This window comes from Equus przewalskii, chromosome 21 (assembly GCF_037783145.1).
Source record: "Equus przewalskii isolate Varuska chromosome 21, EquPr2, whole genome shotgun sequence".
Taxonomy (NCBI): domain Eukaryota; kingdom Metazoa; phylum Chordata; class Mammalia; order Perissodactyla; family Equidae; genus Equus; species Equus przewalskii.
The window spans coordinates 19,341,205-19,364,193 of NC_091851.1; the positions used below are offsets into that span (position 1 = coordinate 19,341,205).

Here is a 22,989-nt window from a genome sequence, read left to right on the forward strand (position 1 = left end):
AGCTTACAATAGCATCAAAAATATCAAATACCTTGGAAAGAGATGTACAAGACCTCTGCATAGAAAACTATAAAACGTTATTGAGACAAATTAAATATAATTTAAATAAATGAAACCATACATCATGTTCTTAGTTTGGAAGACTAAGAATTATAAAGGTTGTCAATTCTCTCCAAATTGATCCATAGGTTAAGTACATCCCCAATCAATTTTTTTTTTTTTTGAGGAAGATTAGCCCTGAGCTCACATCTGCTGCCAATCCTCCTCTTTTTGCTGAGGAAGACTGGCCCTGAGCTAACATCCGTGCCCATCTTCCTCTACTCTATATGTGGGACGCCTACCATAGCATGGCTTGCCAAGCAATGCCATGTCTGCACCTGGGATCCAAACCAGCAAACCCCGGGCCGCCAAAGCGGAATATGCAAACTTAACCGCTGAGCCACCGGGGTGGCCCCACCAATCAAATTTTTAAGATATGTGTCTGGTCACAACAGACAAGGTGATTCTAAAATCTAAAAGAAAAATAAAATCTATAAAATCTATATGGAAATGGAAATATTCATGGACCAAGAATAGCCAAAATAAACTTGAAGAACAACAAGATGAGAAAACTTAATATAAAGCTATGGTAATTATGACAGTGTGCTATTACTGGCATAAGGATAGCCAAATAGACCAATGGAATAGAACAGAGAGTCCAGAAAGAGATCATACATATTTAAACACCTGATTTATAACAAAGATAGCACTGCAGAATGGTGAGGAAAGAAAGGGCTCACTAATAAATGGGAGTGGATAAAAGAATATATATAGGGAAAATAAAAAAAACTTGACTCCTACCTCACATTACACAAACACAAACACAAACACACACACATATTTCAGGTAGATTGTAATTTAAATGTGAACGACAAAATAACGTAATGTCCAGAAGATAAAACAGAAGAATACTCCCATGAGCTTGGGGTGGAGAAAGATTTCTGCAACAAGATACAAAAAGCATTCACTATAAACAAAAAAAAAATACAGTTGACTACATTAAAATTAAGAAGAAAATGCAACATGCAATTTGCATCATTTTCACTGCACAGCTTAACCTGAAGAAAGTAAGGAAGATCACCAAGGGCCAAAAACAAGGAGAGGCATGAAAACCAGAGCAGTGAGCATGTTAGCCAACTCTACAGGTGCCCTATGAAAGGCTATAATTCCCTATGATCCAGGAGCTTGTCAGTCACTTACTATGTGCCAAGCACTATTCCTACAAGATTTCTTTTAAAGTAAGGAACAAGACTATTCAACAATGTCCTGTAGACCTTAACAGCTCAATAATTAAACAAGAAAAAGAAACATGGAGTATACAGATCAGAAATAAACTGTCACCATCCGAAAACCACAGAATACACATTCTTTTCAAATGCACACAGAACATTCTCCAGGACTGATCACATATTAGGCCACAAAGCAAGTCTCAATAAACTTAAGAAGAATGAAATCATACCAAACATCTTTTCTGACCACGAGAGTATGAAACTAGAAATCAACTACAACTATAGGAAGAAAATCAGAGAAGCCCCCAAAATGCGGAGATTAAACAAAATGCTACTGAACAATGATTGGGTCAATGAAGAAACCAAAGGAGAAAGCAAAAATTACCTGGAAATAAATGAAAATGAAAACACAGCATGCCAAAATCTATGGGATATAGCAAAAGCAGTTCTAAGAGGGAAGTTCAGGGCAATTCAGGCCTACCTTAACAAACACGAAAAATCCCAAATAAACAATCTACCAGTGCACCTAAAGGAACTGGAAGAAGAAGAAGAAACAAAGCCCAAATCAGCAGAAGGAGGAAATAATAAAAACCAGAGCAGAAACAAATGAAATAAAGACAAAAAAAATAGAAAAATTAATGAAACCAAGAGCTGGTTCTTTGAAAAGATAAACAAAATTGACAAATCTTTAGCTAGATTCACCAAGGAAAAAAGAGAGAAGTCTCAAATAAATAAAATCAGAAATGAAAGAGGAGAAATTACAATGGACACCTCAGAAATACAAAAGACTATAAGAGAATACTATAAAAAGCTATACGCCAGGGCTGGCCCCGTGGCCGAGTGGTTAAGTTCGTGCACTCCGCAGCAGGCGGCCCAGTGTTTCGTTGGTTCGAATCCTGGGCGCGGACATGGCACTGCTCATCAGGCCAAGGTGAGGCAGCGTCCCACATGCCACAACTAGAAGAACCCACAACGAAGAATACACAACTATGTGCTGGGGGGCTTTGGGGAGAAAAAGGAAAAAATAAAATCTTTAAAAAAAAAAAAGCTATATGCCAACAAATTGGATAACCTAGAAAAAGTTGATAAATTCTTAGAATCATACAACCTTCCGAAACTGGATCAAGCAGAAGTAGAGAATTTGAATAGACCAATCACCAGTAAGGAGATCGAAACAGTAATCAAAAACCTCTCATAAGTTCACTCGCTCCACTTCAGCAGCCCAGGGTGTTCACCAGTTCGGATCCTGGGCGCTGACAGACCACCGCGCATCAAGCCATGCTGAGGTGGCATCCCACATGCCACAACTAGAAGGACCTACAACTAAGAATATATATAACTATGTACCGGGGGGCTTTGAGGAGAAAAAGGAAAAATAAAATCTTTAAAAAAAAAAAAAACTCTCAAAAAATAACAGCCCAGGACCAGATGGCTTCCCTGGTGAATTCCATCAAACATTCAAGGAAGATTTAATACTTATCCTTCTCAAAATGTTTGAAAAAATTGAAGAGAGGAGCCTTCCTAACTCAATCTATGAAGCCAACATTATCCTAATACCAAAACCAGCTAAGGGCAACACAAAAAAAGAAAATTACAGGCCAATATCACTGATGAACATTGATGTAAAAATCCTCAACAAAATACTAGCAAATCGAATACAACAATACATTAAAAAGATCATACATCATGATCAAGTGGGTTTTATTCCAGGGATGCAGGGATGGTTCAACATGCGCAAATCTATCAACATGATACACCACATTAACAAAATGAAGACTAAAAATCACATGATCATCTCAATAGATGCAGAGAAAGCAATTCACAAGATACAGCATCCATTTATGATAAAAACCCAAAATAAAATGGGTATAGAAGGAAAATACCTCAACATAGTAAAGGCCAGACATGACAAAACCACAGCTAATATCATTCTCAATGGAGAAAAACTGAAAGCTATCCCTCTAAGAATAGGAACCAGATGAGGATGTCCACTGTCACCACTCTTATTTAACATAGTATTGGAAGTTCTAGCCAGAGCAATCAGGCAAGAAAAAGAAATAAAAGGGATCCAAATTGGAAAAGAAGTGAAATTATCACTGTTTGCAGACGACATGATTTTATATATAGAAAACTCTGAAGAATACACTAAAAAACTTTTAGAAATAATAAATGAATACAGTCAAGTCACAGGATATAAAATCAACATACAAAAATCAGTTGCATTCCGGGGCTGGCCCCGTGGCCGAGTGGTTAAGTTCATGCACTCCACTGCAGGCGGCCCAGTGTTTCGTTGGTTCAAATCCTGAGCGCGGACATGGCACTGCTCATCAAACCACGCTGAGGCAGCGTCCCACATGCCACAACTAAAAGGACCCACAACGAAGAATATACAACTACATACCAGGGAGCTTTGCGGAGAAAAAGGAAAAAAGATAAAATATTAAAAAAAAAAATCAGTTGCATTCCTATACACTAACAACGAAGTAGCAGAAAGATAAATTAAGAATACAAACCCATTTACAATTGCAACAAAAAGAATAAAATACCTAGGAATAGACTTGACCAAAGAGATGAAAGATCTGTACTATAAAACACTGTTGAAAGAAACTGAAGAAGACACAAAGAAATGGAAAGATATTCCGTGCTCTTGGATTGGAAGCATTAACATAGCTAAAAGGTCCACACTTCCTACAGTAATCTATAAATTCAACGCAATCCCTACCAAAGTTCCAACAACATTTTTCACAGAAATAGAACAAAGAATCCTAAAATGTATATGGAACAACAAAAGAGCCCAAATAGCCAAAGGAATCCTGAGAAAAAAGAACAAAGCTGGAGGTATCACATTCCCTGACTTCAAAACACACTACAAAGCTACAGTAATGAAAACAGCATGGTACTGGTACAAAAACAGGTGCACAGATCAATGGAACAGAATTGAAAGCCCAGAAATAAAACCACACATCTATGGACAGCTTATCTTTGACAAAGGAGCTGAGGGCATACAATGGAGAAAAGAAAGTCTTTTCAACAAATGGTGCTGGGAAAACTGGAAAGCCACATGTAAAAGAATGAAAATTGACCATTCTTTTTCACCATTCACCAAAATAAACTCAAAATGGATTAAAGACCTAAAGGTGAGACCTGAAACCATAAGGTTTCTGGAAGAAAACGTAGGCAGTACACTCTTTGACATCAGTATTAAAAGGATCTTTTCGGACCCCATGCCTTCTCAGAGAAGGGAAACAATAGAAAGAATAAACAAATGGGACTTCATCAGATTAAAGAGCTTCTTCAAGGCAAATGAAAACAGGATTGAAACAAAAAAAAACCCACTAACTGGGAAAAAATATTTGCAAGTCATATATCTGACAAAGGCTTAATATCCCTAATACATAAAGAACTCTCGCAACTCAACAACAAAACATCAAACAACCCAATCAAAAAATGGGCTGGAGACATGAACAGACATTTCTCCAAAGAAGATATACTGATGGCCAATAGGCACATGAAAAGATGCTCATCATCGCTGATCATCAGGGAAATGCAAATCAAAACTACACTAAGATATCACCTTACACCCGTTAGAATGACAAAAATATCTAAAACTAATAGCAACAAATGTTGGAGAGGTTGCAGAGAAAAAGGAACCCTCATACACTGCTGGTGGGAATGAAAACTGGTGCAGCCACTATGGAAAACAGTATGGAGATTCCTCAAAAAACTAAAAATAGAACTACCATACGATCCAGCCATCCCACTACTGGGTATTTATCCAAAGAGCTTGAAGTCAGCAATCCCAAAAGTCCTATGCACCCCAATGTTTATTGCAGCACTGTTTACAATAGCCACGACGTGGAAGCAACCTAAGTGTCCAGCAACAGACGAATGGATAAAGAAGATGTGGTACATATATACAATGGTATACTACTCAGCTGCAAAACAGAACAAAATCATTCCATTTGCAATAACATGGATGGACCTTGAGAGAATTATGTTAAGTGAAATAAGCCAGCGAGAGAAAGATAATCTGTGTATGACTCCACTCATATGAGGAATTTAAAATTATGGACTAACAACAGTTTAGTGGATACCAGGGGAAAGGTGGGGTGGGGGGTGGGCACAAAGGGTGAAGTGGTGCACCTACAACATGACTGACAAACATTAATGTACAATTGAAATTTCACAAGATTGTAACCTACCAATAACTCAATTAAAAAAAAAAAAAAACATACTACAAAGCTATAGTAACCAAAACAGCATGGTACTGGCACAAAAACAGACACACAGATCCATGGAAGAGAACTGAGAACCCAGAAATAAAATCACACATTTATGGACAGCTAATTTTCGACAAGGGAGCCAAGAGCATACAATGGAGAAAGGAGAGTCTCTTCAATAAACAGTATTGGGAAAACTGGACAGTCACATGCAAAAGAACGAAAGTAGACCATTATCTTACACCAGGCACAAAAATCAACTCAAAATGGATTAAAGGCTTGAATGTAAGACCTGAAATCATGAAAATTCTAGAAGAAAACACATGCAGTATGCTCTTTGACATGGGTCTTAGCAGCATATTTTCAAGTACCATGTCTGATTGGGCAAGGGAAACAAAAGAAAAAATAAACAAATGGGACTACATCAAACTAAAAAGCTTCTGCACAGCAAAGGAAACCATCAACAAAACAAAAAGACAACCTAACAACTGGGAGAAGATATTTGCAAACCATATATCAGATAAGGGGTTAATATCCAAAATAAACAAAGAACTCATACATCTCAACAACAAAAATACCAACCCAATTTAAAAATGGGCAAAAGATCTGAACAGAGATTTCTCCAAAGAAGATATACAGATGGCCAACAGGCACATGAAGACATGTTCAACATCATTAGCTATCAGGGAAATGCAAATCAAAACTACAATGAGATATCACCTCACTCCTGTCAGAATGGCTATACTTAACAAGACAGGAAACAAGTGTTGGAGAGGGTGTGGAGAGAAGGGAATCCTCGTACACTGCTGGTGGGTGTGCAAACTGGTGCAACCACTATGGAAAGCAGTATGGAGTATCCTCAGAAAATTAAGAATAGATCTACCACATGATCCGGCTATTCCACTGTTAGGTATTTATCCAAAGAATTTGAAAACACAAATGCATAAAGATACATGCAGTCCTATGTTCATTGCGGCATTATTCACAATAGCCAACACTTGGAAGCAACCTAGGCACCCATCAAGGGACAAATGGATAAAGAAGATGCGGTATACATACACAATGGAATACTACTCAGCCATAAGAAATGATGAAATCCTGCCATTTGTGACAACATGGATGGACCTTGAGCATATTACACTAAGTAAACTAAGAGGGAGAAAGTGAAATACCATATGATTTCACTCATAAGTAGAATATAAAAACAACGACAAACAAACACACAGTAACAGAGATTGGATAGGTGGCTACCAGAGAGGAAGGCAGGACAGAAGAGGGGAAAAGGGGTGGTTAGGCACACATGCGGTGATGGATTATAATTAGACTTTGAGTGGTAAACATGATGTAATCTACACAGAATTGGAAATATGTTACAATGTATACCTGAAAGTTATATAATGTTATAATCCAATGTTACTGCAATAAAAAATTTTTTAAAAATTAAAAGAATGTTGATAAAAAAATAAAATAAGTGCTCAATAAAAGGAAAGAAAGAAAGAAAGAAAAAAAACTGTCACAATTTATTGGCAGCATGATTATCAACACAGAAAACTTAGGAGAATCCATAGTCAAGCTATCAGTACTACAATGATTTAAGAAAGATTCCTAGAAACAAATTTAGTATATAAGAAAATCAGTTCTGGGGGCCGGCCCCGTGGCCGAGTGGTTAAGTTCACGCGCTCCGCTGAAGGCGGCCCAGTGTTTCGTCGGTTCGAATCCTGGGCATGGACATGGTACCACTCATCCAGCCATGCTGAGGTGGCATCCCACATGCCACAACTAGAAGGACCCACAACTAAGAATATACAACTATGTACCGGGGGACTTTGGGGAGAAAAAGGAAATAAATAAAATCTTTAAAAAAAAAAAAAAAGAAAGAAAATCAATTCTGCTTTTGCACCTCTGCCATCACCATGATGATAAGACTTAGCTGGCCTCTGGTCCAAGGAGGATGAGAGAGTCGTGACACACCCTATTCCCACCAGGTGAGCCCAGCCAAGCTCCAGCCTAGACCCAGAGAAGTAAGTTCAGTAGAGATCAGCCAAGTCACCCCAACAACCACAGACACTCACAAGCTAAATATTACTTAGTGTTATAATGATAATACTAACAAAAATAAAAACAATAAAAAATTCCATTCGTTACTACTTAGCCATAAAAAAAGACAAAATCGTCCCATTTGCAACATGGATGGCCCTTGATAGTATGATGTTAAGCTAAATAAGTCAGACAGAGAAAGACAAATAGCCCATGATTTCACGCATATGTGGAAGATAAACAAACACATGGACAAAGAGAACAAATTAGTGGTTACCAGAGGGGAAGGGTTGGGGGGGTGGACAAAAGGGGTAAAGGGGCACATATATATGGTGACTGACAAACAATGCACAGATGAAATTTCACAATGTTATAAACTACTATAACCTCATTAAAATAATAAAAAATTAAATTTTTTTTAAAAATTCCATTCCTATGTACTACAGTAATCAATTAGGTTATAGCAATAGCAACAAAATTATACATCTAGAGGTAAATCTAATAAAAGTATGTCAGGCCATTTTGGAAAAATTATAAGAATTTACTTAAAGACATAAAAGAGACCTAAATAAATGGAAATATAAATCATGTCAGGGAATAAGCATGTCAGGATGGGAAAACTGTATATCATAAAGACGACAAATTTCCCCAGGCTAATCTCAGTATCAGGGGAAATTCCAATCAAAGTTTCAACAGGGACTGTTGTTGAAATTAGAAGAGCAAAGGGCTAAAAACAACCAAGACAGCTTGAAGTTTTATATGACTGGGTATATTTCATATCTGTAGGGAGAAAAACACACTGTTTTATAAACGAGACTGGGACAATTGCTTACCAAATAAAAATAATTGAATTAGCTCATCACAACAAACTATGCATAAAATAAATTACAGGTAGGTAAAAGACCAGAATGTGAAAAAGCAAAAATCTTAAATGTTGGGAAGCAATAGCTTTACAATGTTAGTATAGGGGAAGGAATTTTTAAGTATAACACAAAAAGCACAAATCATAAAGGAAAAGAGTGACAAAATTCACATTAAAATTTTAAATTTCTGTTAAAAAGACACCATAAAGAAAGTTAAAGGGGCCAGCCCTGTGGCCGAGTGGTTAAGTTTGCGCGCTCCACTTCGGCGGCCCAGGGTTTCTCCAGTTTGGATCCTGGGCACAGACATGGTACCACACTCATCAAGCCATGCTGAGGCAGCATCCTACACACCACAACTAGAAGGACCCACAACTAAAAATACACAACTATGTACTGGGGGTCTTTGGGGAAAAAAAGGAAAAAATAAAATCTTTAAAAAAAAAGTTAAAGACAAGCCATAACTTATTGCTGCTGGTAATGTAAACTGGGAAAATCTCTGCGGAAAGCTATTCAGCAATACCTAACAAAATATAAAGTGCACATATCTCTCTGATGAAAGTGATTTTACTTCTGAGAACTAATCCTAAAGATAGACCCACAAATGCGTGAAATGACATGTATAAGGTTATTCAACACATTATATAAATGAATTAATAGATAGATAGATCCACAGAAAATAAGTACTGGTGAGAATATTGAGAAAATGGAACCCTCACACACTGCTAATAGGAATGTAAATTGCTGTGAAAAACAGTTTGGCACTTCCTCAAAAAGTAAAGCATAATTACCATATGACCCAGCAATTCCAGTCCTAGGTAGACAGTCAAGAGACATATCCGTATGTCCGCACAAAAACTTGTACACGCAAGTTCATAGCAGTATTATGCAAAATAGCTAAAAGGTGGAAACCATCCAAATATTCGTCAACTGACAAATGGATAAATAAGATGTGTTATATGCATACAATGGAATATTACTCAGCCATAAAAAGGAATGAAAGAGTGACACATGACACAACATGGATGAATCTTGAGAACATTAAAGTAAGTAAAAGAAGTCAGTCACAAACAATCACATATTGTATGATAACATTTATATCACATGTCTAGAAGAGACAAATCCATAGACAGAAAGTAGATTGTGGTTGTCAGGGGTTGGGAAGGAAGAAGAATGTGGAGAGCTAATTGGTACAGGTTCTATTTGGCAGAATGAAAATATTCCGGGATTAGATAGTGATGATGGTTGCATAACTTTATGAATACAGTAAAAATCACTGAATTGTACACTTTAAAATGGTGAACTTTATGGTGTGTGACATCCAGATCAGTAGACAGAATTCATAACCCAGAAAGAAAAAATTATATGGGGGAACTAGAATGAAAATAAGAATTTAAGTGTAAAAGAAGGAACAATATAAAGATTGTTAAAGAAAACCTTACACATGAATTTTTTTTTAAAAAAAGAATGAGAATGGTTATCAAACTGCTATGGAATTGGATTCCACCCAATAAATTTTAAAAAGTAATATAATGGGGTTTTTTCATTAACTCTATTTATAATACACCAGAAACTACATTCTTTGCAACTATATAAATCCACTCTTTAAAAAATGGTCTATGTCAACTGCATGTCAATCTAAAAGTACACAAGGAAGTAAACAGAATTTTCAAATTATTTTGGAGGTGCTTCAAAAGTTTGAAGATCACTACCCTAGAAAAAAATCATACACAGGTGCATAAGAAATATGTAAAGAATGTTAATTGTAGGGGCCAGCCCCATGGCCAAGTGGTTAAGTTCATGCTCTTAGCCTCAGGGGCCCAGGGTTTCACCATTCGGATCCTGGCCTCAGACATGGCACCACTCATCAGGCCATGCTGAGGCAGCGTCCCATACAGCACATCAGAAGGACCTACAGCTAGAATATACAACTATGTACTGGGGGGCTTTGGGGAGAAAAAGAAGAGGGAAAAACAAAAAAGACTGGCAACAGTTGTTAGCTCAGGTGCCAATCTTAAAAAAAAAAAAAAAAGAATATTAATTTTGCACTATTTGTAACAGCACAAATTGGAAAAATCTAAATGCCCAGCAGCAGGAAAATGGATAAATACATGGGAATTCTATGATGAATATAGATAAGAATCAATCAGAGCTACATTTATCAACACAAACAAATCTCAAAGGCATAAAAAAATAGGTTTGTGGGGGGGGCTGGCCCCGTGGCCGAGTGGTTAAGTTCGCGCACTCTGCTGCAGGCGGCCCAGTGTTTCCTAAGTTCGAATCCTGGGCGCGGACATGGCACTGCTCATCAAACCATGCTGAGGTGGCATCCCACATGCCACAACTAGAAGGACCCACAACTAAGAATATACAACTATGTACCGGGGGACTTTGGGGAGAAAAAGGAAAAAAATAAAATCTTTAAAGAAAAAAAATGGGTTTGTGGTAAAAAAAGTTACAGAATGATTTTTTATAAAGTTTGAAAACATGAGCTTGTTTTTGAAACAAGACATCATGTGTGTGCCTATCTGTAGTTAAAGTAGAAAGATGCAAGGGAAATAATAAAACGTCAACTTCACCATACTGTCACCTCTGGGAGGAGAGTAAGGTGAACAGGATTAGGGTGGGGTAGCACAGGGACTTTGGTTGGTATCATAATATTTTATATTACATAATTTATATTAATATTATTAGTCGTACATAATAATATTAATATAAAAGAAATTCAGCAAAGTGAGGTTGTAGGTACATAGATGTTCATTTTATTATTCTATCTCTTCCACAGGCTTGAAATACTTCATACTAAAAGGAAGTTAAAGTTAGCCCAGAGACGGAACCAGCACCAACCATGTGATTGCTTTAAAGCAACAGTTACTTGGTCAGAGTCGGTCAGTGTTTCTCAACCAGTATTCCAAACAATGTTCCAACTAAAAGGCAGTAATCGCATCTATAAAAAGAGAAGCGTAAAACACGATATTTAAATACAAGTTTTGGAAGGGCATAAAATGAATCTAACTCTGCAAATTTGCCTCAAGATCATCTTGCCAAACCTTCTGATCAAAATCCTTGTACAGCTTTGCAAGATGTCTCTAGAACTTCAAAAACCAATGTTAAAAGAGGAAAATTAAGTGACAATTGTAGCCAGTTTGGCCTTTTCATTCAATTTTGAAAAAAAAAATCCACATAGGAAATATACTATTTGCAGTGAAATGCTTACAAATAGTTGAAAACTGCTATCATTTTATCATTTAGAAACAAAACACACCAAAAAATTGTAAGAAATAATTTTTAAAGCACAAATGTATGAATACCAAACATTAGGACAGGAAAGTTGTCTGTTTCTATAGCACAAAGCAGGGTCAAATTCAATCGAATTAATATACATTCGATCCCAAAATTAAATACCATTTTTTATTTGTCTCTAAATCACGCTTTCCCTTACACAACTAATTTAAAATACATTAAACATGTACCACATGTTAAAAAGGGAAAAGGTCAAATTTTTCTTTTTATATTGTGAATATCATAACAAATTGTGTTGAAAATGTAGGTTATAATCTTTGTTAAGGAATTATGTTTTACTCTACTTAAAATCATCTTATCAAAAATAGGATAGTTTTTTAAAGTTATTTTTTAATTCCTAAGAGAGTCCATAAGACTATACACTTTTGAGGATTTTTGAATCAAAAAATATAGGAAACACTAGTCAAGAGAGTGACATCTGTGTCTCTTAATAGCACCTGATGCAATTGCAACCCTTAATGCTTATAGGCTTATTAATAAATTAGAAAATCCTTAATTAGAATGCAAAAAGGACCAAGAGAAATTAACTGCAAAATGCATTCAACTTAATAACTGTACACAGTTAATGTCAAATTGTAAAAAGATACATAGGTAGTTCAGCCATGACTAAAATTAACTTCTATAAGTGAAAGAGAATTCTAGATGAGCAAACATGTAAATAAATAGCTAGAGTGGATCACTCAAAACATAACTTGAAAAAACAGAAAACTTAAAGAATTAAAAATTGGAAACAATAAACTAGAACCAGGGTTTCAAGTGCTAAAAGAAAAGCAGTTAAAGCGATATAACATCAATAAAATGAGGAAAAAGAAAAAGAAAGGCAAATACAAGAAAGTCACCCTAAGGAGAAAAAAATAGAAAAACTCGGGGCTGGTGGTGTAGTGGTTAAGTTCGCGTGCTCCACTTTGGCGACCCAGGGTTCTCAGGTTCGGATCCCGGGCATGAACCTAGGCACCGCTCAACAAACCATGCTGTGGCTGCCTCCCATTTACAAAACAGAAGAAGACTGGCACATATGTTAACTCAGGGACAATCTTCCTCAAGCAAAACAAGGAAGATTGGCAACAGACGTTAGCTCAGGGTCAATCTTCCTCAAAAATAAATAAAAGTTAAAAAAAAAAATAGAAAAAGTCAGGCCCATAATAGAAGGCTGATTTGAAAGCATAAAGAAGAATGGAAAAATGGAAGAAAGCAACAAAAGGAAGGCTTAGATTAGTATATGTCATATGGGATTCACTTTTGCCACAATGCCATTTGGGAAATCACAGAAAACAGTGAAGAATATAAGTGAGAAACAAGTTTCATAATAGGTTAGTGGCTGATAAATTTCCAGACACAATTATTTCAAAAAGTACGACTAGAGTTTCATTTCAGTTTTAGAAACAAGATTGTGTTAAAGAGAAAAACCAATATGATTTCTGTTTGACCACAGTACCAGTTACCTACTTCTCCTTAATTCTCAAGCTAAAGATAACCTACAAATTTATTACATCAGTTAATCATATTTAGTAAAATCTTTTCTGATCATAAACATACTCTGCTTTTCTCCTATATATTTATCTGTCCTCTATACTATAGTAAATAAAAAGCATTTGTCTATCTTGGGAACCTTTCACAGAGGTAAACTTTAAATGTTACAAATCTGCTTTCAAACACACAACTTATGTAATTATATTAAGACATTCATGCTCAATTTTTCTTTTACTCAATAAACATATTTTTACCTTTTCAAATAAGTACACTCTACCTTCCAGGAATCAGCCAAAAACTTTAAATGTCTGTTATGTAAGCATTTTACATAAAGTTAAGTTTTCACATAACATAATTTCACACAACATAAACATGTATTTTGTTGCTTCCTCTCATAATCCTCTCTATTTCCCCCATCACAAATCAGGGGATGAATAACTAGCATTCAATGACTTGGCTCTACTGGACTGAAACTCAACACGGGACAGCCCTTGCTTCAGTAATCTCAAAGAGCTGGCATAATGCATTTCACACAGTGGGTCCTTCACAACGCCTCACAATGACTGGGCGAATTCATGATGCACTGGGGGATCTCATTACTTGATACAGTATTTTCCAGACCATTCCTAATTTTCTTCATCAACACTTACTGGGTTCTGACCAAATGGTAACTTCTAAGAATACACAGGGATGTCACTATTCTCACCTGCCCGGCACTGGCCCCAGACTCTGGTGACATTACGTGTGTTTTCATTTCTCCTCTCCTTGCTCCCCCTTTCTCAGTCCCTGCCATCTAATGGAGCTGGACCTCACCCCCCAGCTCCAGAACAGCTACTCAACTCAAGGGTGATCAGTCAGAACTTTCCCATGACCCCAGGCACAGTGACTGCTTCAGTTACGGACAAGGCACCAGTGAGACTCTCACCCCTCCTTATTTGCTACAAGCTCCTAAGGAAGAGTCATTCTTTTCCAGTGGAGGAGGTTAAGCTGGTTTGATTTAGCTTCTGGAGATACCATGTTAAGAAAGTCTGCCTGAAAGCGAGGCCAATAAAGAGAAGAGCAAAGCTAAGAGACGGAGGGAGGGAGATCAATTAGTCCCCTAAATCCAGCCACGCATGAAGTCAACAATATTCCCTTGACTCTTCTGTCACATGAACCAATAAGTCTCTCCCATCTTTTTCTCTTAAGCTTGTCTCAGATGGGTGTCTGGCACTAAAAGAACTTTGATAGAAATCAAATCCAATACAATTTACAAGTAGAGTGACAATTAATGAGCCCTCAAATTGAAAGTGGATAAATAGAGCTGAGGTACACAGCAGTGAGAATGGCCTCATCCCCAGCTGGAAGTTGGCAATCCCAGGTATGCAGCATTAAAGAAACAAGTTTAAACTATTGCCTGTGGCAATTTAGGGTTCAGACCATGCGCCCATCAAGACTGGAACATCATGAGACTTCGCAGAAAAATGTCAGAAATTTAAACCGTGTTATCAATTTCAAGAGGATAAGGCCCAAACTCCTTGGTGTGGAATATAAAGACTTTCTTGATCTGGCCCTATGTCCCTCTATATGTTAGAAATTGTTCTATATTGTAAGGGACAGGAAATCCAACCCTAAGCAGTGTAAGAAAAATATGGACTGCAGTACCTCACAAAACCAAAAAGTACAGCTTCAGGCAAGGCTTGATCTGGAGATTCAGAAAGTCATCCAGTCATCAGCTCCATTACTCTGCCATCCTCCCTCTTCGTGGAGTTGCTCTGACCTCAGATGGGCTCCTAGCACAACAGCAATGCTAGCTATAACAGTTCTAGGCCTTCCATCCTCACCACACAGAAGACGACAAAGCACGTCCTTCATAAACACCCACAGAGGAGAGAGGTCTCCAGCAAAGTCCTGAGATTCACTCCGACTGAATCAGTTCAGGTCACGTGCCTACCTCAAAACAATCACTACATCCAGAGACTGGAATGCTCTGGTGGCTTAGCCTAGGTCAAGAATGTACCCTGAGGGGCCAGCCCTGCAGCACAGCAGTTAAGTTCCCACGTTCCACTCCCCTGGCCCAGGGTTCACCGGTTCGGATCCCAGGGGCGGACCTATGCACCACTTGACAAGCCACGCTGTGGCAGGCATCCCACATATAAAGTAGAGGCAGATGGGCATGGATGTTAACTCAGGACCAGTCTTCCTCAGCAAAAAGAGGAGGACTGGCAGCAGATGTTGGCTCAGGGCTAATTTTCCTTAAAAAAAAAAAAGAATGTGCCCTGGGGCCGGCTCCATGACCGAGTGGTTAAGTTCGTGCGCTCCGCTGCCACAGCCCAGGGTTCGGATCCTGAGCGGGGACATGGCACCGCTCGTCAGGCCACGTTGAGGCGGCATCCCACATCCCACAACTAGAAGGACCTGCAACTAAGATACACAACTATGTATGGGGGGGGGGGGGGGAGGTTGGGGAAATAAAGCAGGAAAAAAAAAAGGAAGATTGGCAACAGTTGTTGGCCTAGGTGCCAATCTTTAAAAAATAATAATGTGCCCTGAAGCTGGAGGTTGTTGGGAAGGGAAGAGGGAAGGCCTTTATCACCTTCCAGTCCCACATCCTTCCAACGCATCCCTCGCAAATCACACTCCAACAACACCATCTATGCTGAGTTATCTAAGTGTTGTGGGTTGAATTGTGTCCCCCAAAAAGACATGTTGAAGTCCTAAACCCCAGTACCTGTGAAAGTGACCTTATTTTGAAACAAGGTCTTCACAAACGTACTAAAGTTAAGATGAAGTCATATTCATACATGTAGTATGACTTTCATCTTTCTAAGAAGAGAAGAGACACAGAGGGAAAGTATCATATGAGATTGAAGTGATGCATCTACCAGACAATGAATGCCAAAGATTGCTGGCGACTCCAGAAACTAAGAGAAAGGCACGGAACAGATTCTCCCTAAGAGCCTTCAGAGAGAGCATAGCCCTGCCGACACCTTGATTTCAGACTTCTAACCTCCAAAACTGTGAGAGATTAAATTTCTGTTGTTTCAAGCCACCCAGCCTGTAGTACTTTGTTACAACAAACTTAAGAAACTAATACACTAAGTATCATAGTCCATGATTGCCTTTGCACAAGCTCTTTGCTCCTTCTAGAATCCACTTCTCCCCGATGGCCTGTTCATACTAAACCTCTCAGATCTGCGCAAATGTTCTCTTCTCTGTGACGCCTTCCACAAGAGCCCCCAAAAGAGTCTCTCCACCACATATTAGTTCAGCACATGTTGCCTGTATTTTTATTATTAAATTCTAATTGCCTGTGCACATAGCTGTCTTCCCTTCAGAATTATGAGCTCTCCAATGGGAAGGCAAGGCCTGATTCCTACCCACCTTCATATCCTCAAGACAGTGCACAGTACCTAACACATAACAGTCATTCAGAAGCTCTCTATGAATTGAACAGGTTGATGACTCATCTCAAAAGAAGACAATGGGTATGATTTCAGAGCACTGGCTATAGATTATAGAGAATCAAGATGGGTTTTGGGTAGAATCCAGATAAAGAGAGAAGAAAGAATGTGGGGGCGAGGATGAGAAAGGGTGCTGAATTTAGCAAATACGCAGAAAAACTACAAAGTAAAAGGATTTGGTTAGGGAAAAAGTAATGTGCGTAAGGCAGTGGGAGCCTTCTGGTGAGAGTCATTTTACAGGTAACAAGAGGAGTAAAAAAAAAATAGGTTTCTGAGCAACACGTTTTCAGGGAATTTATATGACAAAGTACAGAATGGACCCCGGAGGTTTAAGAGAGCAGTCAGGTGCGACAGAGGCAGGTCAGCAACGAGGTGAAGGGACAGGTGCACTAGGATGGCAGCAGGAAGAATGGAAAGGAACAAATTTCTAAGACTTCAGAGAAGAGAGAATAAATAGAAAGAACAAAGGATTACTCCTGGTTTTTTTTTTCTTTCCATTAATTTTTTTGTTGTTGTAGTCATAAGAGCTTCTAACATAGTGAGATGTAAGTATGTCCCTTTAGCCCTTGTGCCCACCCTCCACTCCCCTTCCCCCAGCAACCACTAATTTATTTTCTTTGTCTGTAAGTTTGTTTATATTCCACATATAAGTGAACCCTTCCCCCAGCAACCACTAATTTATTCTCTTTGTCTGTAAGTTTGTTTACATTCCACATGTAAGTGAAATTATATGGTGTTTGTCTTTCTCTGTCTGGTTTATTTCACTTAACATGTGCCCTCAAGTTTCATCCATGTGGTTGCAAATGGAATGATTTTGTCTTTTTTACAGCTGAGTAGTATTCCATTGGATTACTCCTAAGTTTTGACCTTTAGTTATCTAAAGTAGGATTTGCTATTGAAGTAAGGAAGTACAAAGGAAAAGACTATTTCTTTCAATGAGGATAAGAGGTTTGGTCTTAGACATGGCTCATTATGAGGTGACAGTAAAACATCCCAATAAAGATGCCCAGAAAATAGGAAAAGAGAAGACAATGAAGTTCAGGAGAAATATGAGGACAACAGACAGATATGGCAGTCATACAGGTAAAGATGACTTTTTTAAGTCATAAAAAATATATTGCAGAGTGTCATTCCTTCATTCAACAAATATTTATTGAGCACTACATCCCAGGCACTGTTCGAGGCTCCAAGAATAAAACAGTGAGCAAAACTGATAAAAATCCCTGCCCTCACTGAATTTATACTCTACTGGGGAAAACAGACAGGCCTAAATTTGATCCATAAACATAAATTTAGGGCTTCTAGTTAATAGTGCTTGGTAGTTACAATAAGCAAAAGAAATTTTTTTTACCTTTTTCTTTTTCCAAATTTTCTTTTCCAGAATTTTCACTTCACTAGCTAAAAAGGCATTTATGTCCTCAGACTAGCACCAGACAGGTTCGAGTGAATTAAGTTTTTTTTTCTTATGTCAGCATTACTGTTTTAACAACTCGATTTTCCCTCATTTCTCAAAGCGTCCGCTGGAATTAGGTCAGCACTTCCAAAGAATGTTCATAAAGGGTGACTGGACTCAGAAAAAATGAGAGACCAAATGGCTTTGGGAATTACACAAGGCCTGAATTCAAGTCCTAGTCCAATTTTTCACAAGTGCTGTGACCCTGAGCAAGTTATTCACTATCTCCAAGCTCCAGTTTACCCATCTGTGAAATGGGAATAAATAACTTCACTCTAGGATTAAGAGAGGTAACTTCTAAAAGGCACTTGACACAACACATGGAGAAATGCTAGGAAAATGGTGGCAGCTGCTGCTGCGACTACTATTACTATTATTGCATGTGCTAGACACAAAACAGATGCTCAATAAATGCCTACTTCTTTTCTTTTTCTTCTACTGAAGGTAAGATTTAATGTCATGAGAAACCATAAGGCTCCAATTCACTAGGTTATTCTATTCTTTCCTCCCAAAAGTTTTGTATAGCAGAAACTTAAAAGAATTAAATGCATATTAATTTCATAAATGGGTTTAATATATTTATTCTCTAACTTGATGGGATGTATTTATCATCCAAAGAAAAATTTCAATGGTGATGTCACAAGTAAGAAAAAAAGGATCACTGAATTATGAAGTCATATAAAAATGAATGAAAGTGACACTGTTTTAGAAATCATCCACCCAAGATTTCACAGTTATTTTTATTAAACTGACAGTAATAACCTTATCCTCTGTAATTAATCATTTCCGTAGTATCTTTCATTTGGAAAAAAATCAAGTGATTTTCTAACCACAACCATACAACAATCCAAATTTTATACAACACCCTCACAGTTGTCCTGAAAATGAAAGGGCACAATGTATACGAAAGTGGTTGACCAGGTCCCTGGCATATAGTTTGCACTCCGTGATAACCTTAGTGAAATCTAATCCTCTTATTAGCCTACATTCCTTTCAATTAATGAAAAAGATTTTATAACAGCAAGAACAACATAGGATTTATGGAACTAAAAAGCTTTAAAAAAAACACCAAATTGATGGCATTCCAAACCAGAAAGGTATTCATTTTACTGTCTCTTAGTTTAATAACAAAGAGGTTTGTAAGTTAAAGCAAGATACACACCACTATAATCAAAACCAACATTTCACTCTTCCCCTAAAAAAATCCTTCAACTAAAAATTTAATGAAAGTTTTTTTAAAGGCCAGAGACATAAGTTCCTCTTACTTTCATTTTTTAAAATGCAAATTCCAGAAGCCCACAAAATATGATGGAATTATCAGGACCAAAGTCTTAACTGTTGGCCCAGAGAAGAGCACTGACGCTAGCTCAAACCGGCTGAGAGGGAGCATCCACCATAACCAGGGGAGCCCCCTCACTCATGCGTGACACCATCTGAGACAACTCGTGTCAGGACTGCTTGTTCCCCATAACAAATGGCTCTTCTCCAATCCTCTGGACTGTCCATGTGGACACTCAGATCTGCTCTCTCTCCCTGGCAATCTCCCTCATAAGTAGATGACTCTAACACTTACACCTGTCCTGATAAGTGGATACCCTCAGAGCACCCCAATCTCAGTGTGTGCAAAATTAAAGTTATCTCAGATCTGCTCCTCCTGTGTCTGTTAACGGTATCACATCCTCTCAATAACCCTAGACAGGACGTAGTCTCTCCCTCACCATCTTTTCCCATGAGCAAACCAGTTTCAAAGAAAGAGCTGTCTTCTATCTCTATAATCCCACCTAGCACCTATCCCTGCCTCCATTGCCACAGCCTATCCAAAGTTCTCATTACTGCTGTCCTGACCAATGGACAAGAGCTCCAACCTGGCTGCCCACCATCTCTTACGTTTAAAGTGAGCCCACCTGCTCTGAACATCACAGGCAGATTTATCTTGCTACGTATGTTCCTCCCCACACTGTGGGCCCCCACTGCCTACCACAGCATCCCAGATTTTCAGAACTTGAAGAACGCTCCTCTGACCCATCCATCCATTAACTCGACCTTGGAAGCTCCTCAAATTCAAAATGCTGTTGCCTCACCTTCAAGGCCATTCCTGCTTTGGCTCCAATCTTTAGGCTTTTAAGCCTGTAACATCATGAAAACAGAATGAACTATGCCATTCCACTGCTTAGGGGCTAAAGGTCAAAATTCTCAACCCAACCAACTCGGCTCCACATGGCCTGGCCCCTGCCTATCTCTCCAGTCTTGCCATGCTCCCCTTTGCTCTCTCTGCGACAGCCACCAGGCCTTCTATCCAGCCTGCCATGATCCCTCTCAGTCCCAAGCCTCTGTCTATGCTGGCCCTCAGCACCCAGCCCTCTTGTGGGTAATGCCATCTCACCCCTCAGATCTCAATTCCAAAGTGATTTATTGGCTCACTAACCTTACCATTCCAAACTAAGTCAAGTCCTCTCTCCCCTGCTCTTCGCCTCCACAGCCTTAAGCAAAATCATAATAAAGTGATTATTGGATTTCTTATTCCCAAGCTAAAATGTAAGCTCCATAAAAGCAGGACTGTGTCTGTCTTGTTTACCACTGTCTCTTACAACCTAACCCAGAGTAGCCCTCAACAAAGACATGTAGATTAAAGTAGCTCATAAATCAGAACACCCTCTGTAAGTTACAAGGCCAGCCCCACTACACCCTGGTTGTGAAATCACCTGGTTTCTCCCTAACAATAAAGAGCTCATCTCTTCAATGTTCTCTGAGTTCCTGTGAAGATGTGACATCACATGACTCTACAATTCTACCGTCCCAAACTTCTCTCTCACAACTTTCTTCTATATACCTGGGCACTAGCAATACTTTACTTCCTGGTCTCCACAATTTTGTTTGCATCCTTCCTTCCATCTGGAATTTTTTTCCCAGCCCCACATTTCCAAATCCTACTTAGCCCAAATGCTCAAATCCAATGTTACCACCTGCACAAGTCTTCCTTGCATCCTTCCAGCTAGTCACACCTCTCCACCCCTGAATTCCCACAGGTTCTCCAACACCTCATTCAGGTCTCAGATCAAATGTCACTTCAAAGGAGAGGCTTCTCCTAAAGTTACCCACGGGTTATAATTCTCTATCAGACCATCCTGTCTTATTTTCTTGACGGCATTTACCATTATCTTGTTTGTTTCTTTCATTTATTTACTTCTTAACTGCCTGTCTCCCCCAAGAGAATGTAAGATTCATGAGAACATGGACTCTGTCCATCTTGTTCTCCATATTTCCCCACTCCTCCTCATCTGACGTCAAAAATGTTCAGTAAACATCAGCCAAAGGCATGAATGACTCTGTAGCCCTTATGACAAGGATTACCTGAGTACATTTCTTTCTCTTGCTATATTCCAAACTCTGTGTACTAGGCCAAAGTCTGCCTAATCTATTTGTTTGTGTGTATTATCCAGAAAGCCTTGCACAACTGAAGCAAATAATAAATAACTACTAATTAATCAATGAATGATCTCTCCAAGAGATACTGCCCTGAACCAGGCCAACTCGGAACTCCGTATTCTCCAGAAACCAGGGCAAACAGGAACCTCCTTATATGCCCTCTCCACGACAGACCCTGTTCCAATCTGCTGTCTCCAGTGAGCTTCAAAGGGCTAGTTTCCTCACTTTCTTCTGGCCAACAACCACTGGTTCTTCGATCTCTAATATCTCACAGTCGTACCCTTTCCCTTCTATCTCCATCCAACAGATAACTTCCAGGGCCATGTTTCTTTAGAGCTCCTTACATATCCAATCAGCCAGGGAGCTCATCAGGCCCTAGGGAACAAGGGGACGGTAAACCCGAGTGTTTAATTAAGACGACTGGCTCTCTCACCTTTGCTTTTATACCTCGTTTATCCGAAAAAGGCCCAGTTTCAGAGACTGGCTTTGACAATCTTTGAGACCCTAAGCTTTCTTCCCATGTAGGCCGCCGCACCCAAACCCCTTTGGGGTACCCCTACCCTGCCTCGCATCTTTTCATCTTTCATTACAGGAAGACCCCAGGCCAGAGCCGATGATCTTCCCGGAAGCAAATGGTCCTCAAACACCGTGGGACGGCCCTTCCCTCCCCACTTTCTGTCTGGCACCCGCCTCAGACCTGGAGCCCTCTAGAGCGCCCCTCAGCCTCAGCCTCAGCCTGCACCCAACCCTCCGTCTCCACCCCCCACTCACCTGAAGCGGCCCCCGCAGTGCTGGCATTGCTCGCCCACCCAGCCGGCGGGGCAGACGCACTGCCCAGTGCCAGGGTTGCAGCGGCCGCCGTTGACACAGGGCCGGTCACATTCCTTGGCCTCGGCTGCGGCTGAGCCCGACACCGCCGCCGCTGCCGCCGCGGCCTCGGCCGCCCAGGGCAGCAACAGCAGCGGCGGGAGCAGCAGCAGCAGCAGCCGCCGCCGCGGGAGGCGCAGCCCGGCCCCCCGCCCCGGCCTCCCAGCCCCGGTCGCGTCCCAGTCCCGGCGCCGCCCGCCGTTCCTGCTCGCGGGCGCTGTCGTCGCCGCTGTCCTCCTCCTCAGCCTCGCCTCAGTCGCCGCCGCCGCCGCCACCATCTTCCCGGGGCTGAGACGGTGCCCCGCGAACACATACACACACACCGCACGGCCGGCTCCTCTTCGCCTGGCCGTGCGGGGCGGGGCTGTGCGGACGGTGGCTCGGGCGGTCAATCCTGAGGGCGGGGCCAGAGCTGCGCGGCGGGGGGGGGGGGGGGCGACGCGTGCGTGGGCGGGGCGCGGGGCGCGGGGCGCAGGCGCCGTGCTCCGGCGCGCGTGGGCCTGGAGGCGGGGCTCTAACCCTGAGTCCGGTGCTAGCCTAGCCAGCCGGCTTAGTTCCCTAGGCTCCCTGACGCCCTGGTTTTCGCCCTTCTCCAGATGTGGCGGCGACGGGGTGGCAGACCTCAAGCGCATTCTTTCTGTG

At 40.1% G+C, this 22,989-nt stretch overlaps 1 protein-coding gene across 5 annotated transcripts in view; it reads right to left on the minus strand.

Annotated features, from left to right (window-relative positions):
- The window catches only part of ATRN (attractin), a 178,334-nt gene extending 155,608 nt beyond the window's left edge, over positions 1 to 22,726 (minus strand). For 4 of the 5 annotated variants that reach the window (XM_070587929.1, XM_070587933.1, XM_070587932.1 and 1 more), the window contains exon 1: positions 22,252 to 22,725. In XM_070587929.1, the coding sequence (XP_070444030.1) occupies positions 22,252 to 22,625 (374 nt within the window). In that variant the 5' untranslated portion in view covers positions 22,626 to 22,725. Of the gene's footprint in view, positions 1 to 22,251 lie in introns of all 5 variants that reach the window. The other variant, XM_070587930.1, reaches the window with a different exon arrangement.
- Between the last annotated feature and the right edge of the window lie 263 nt (positions 22,727 to 22,989).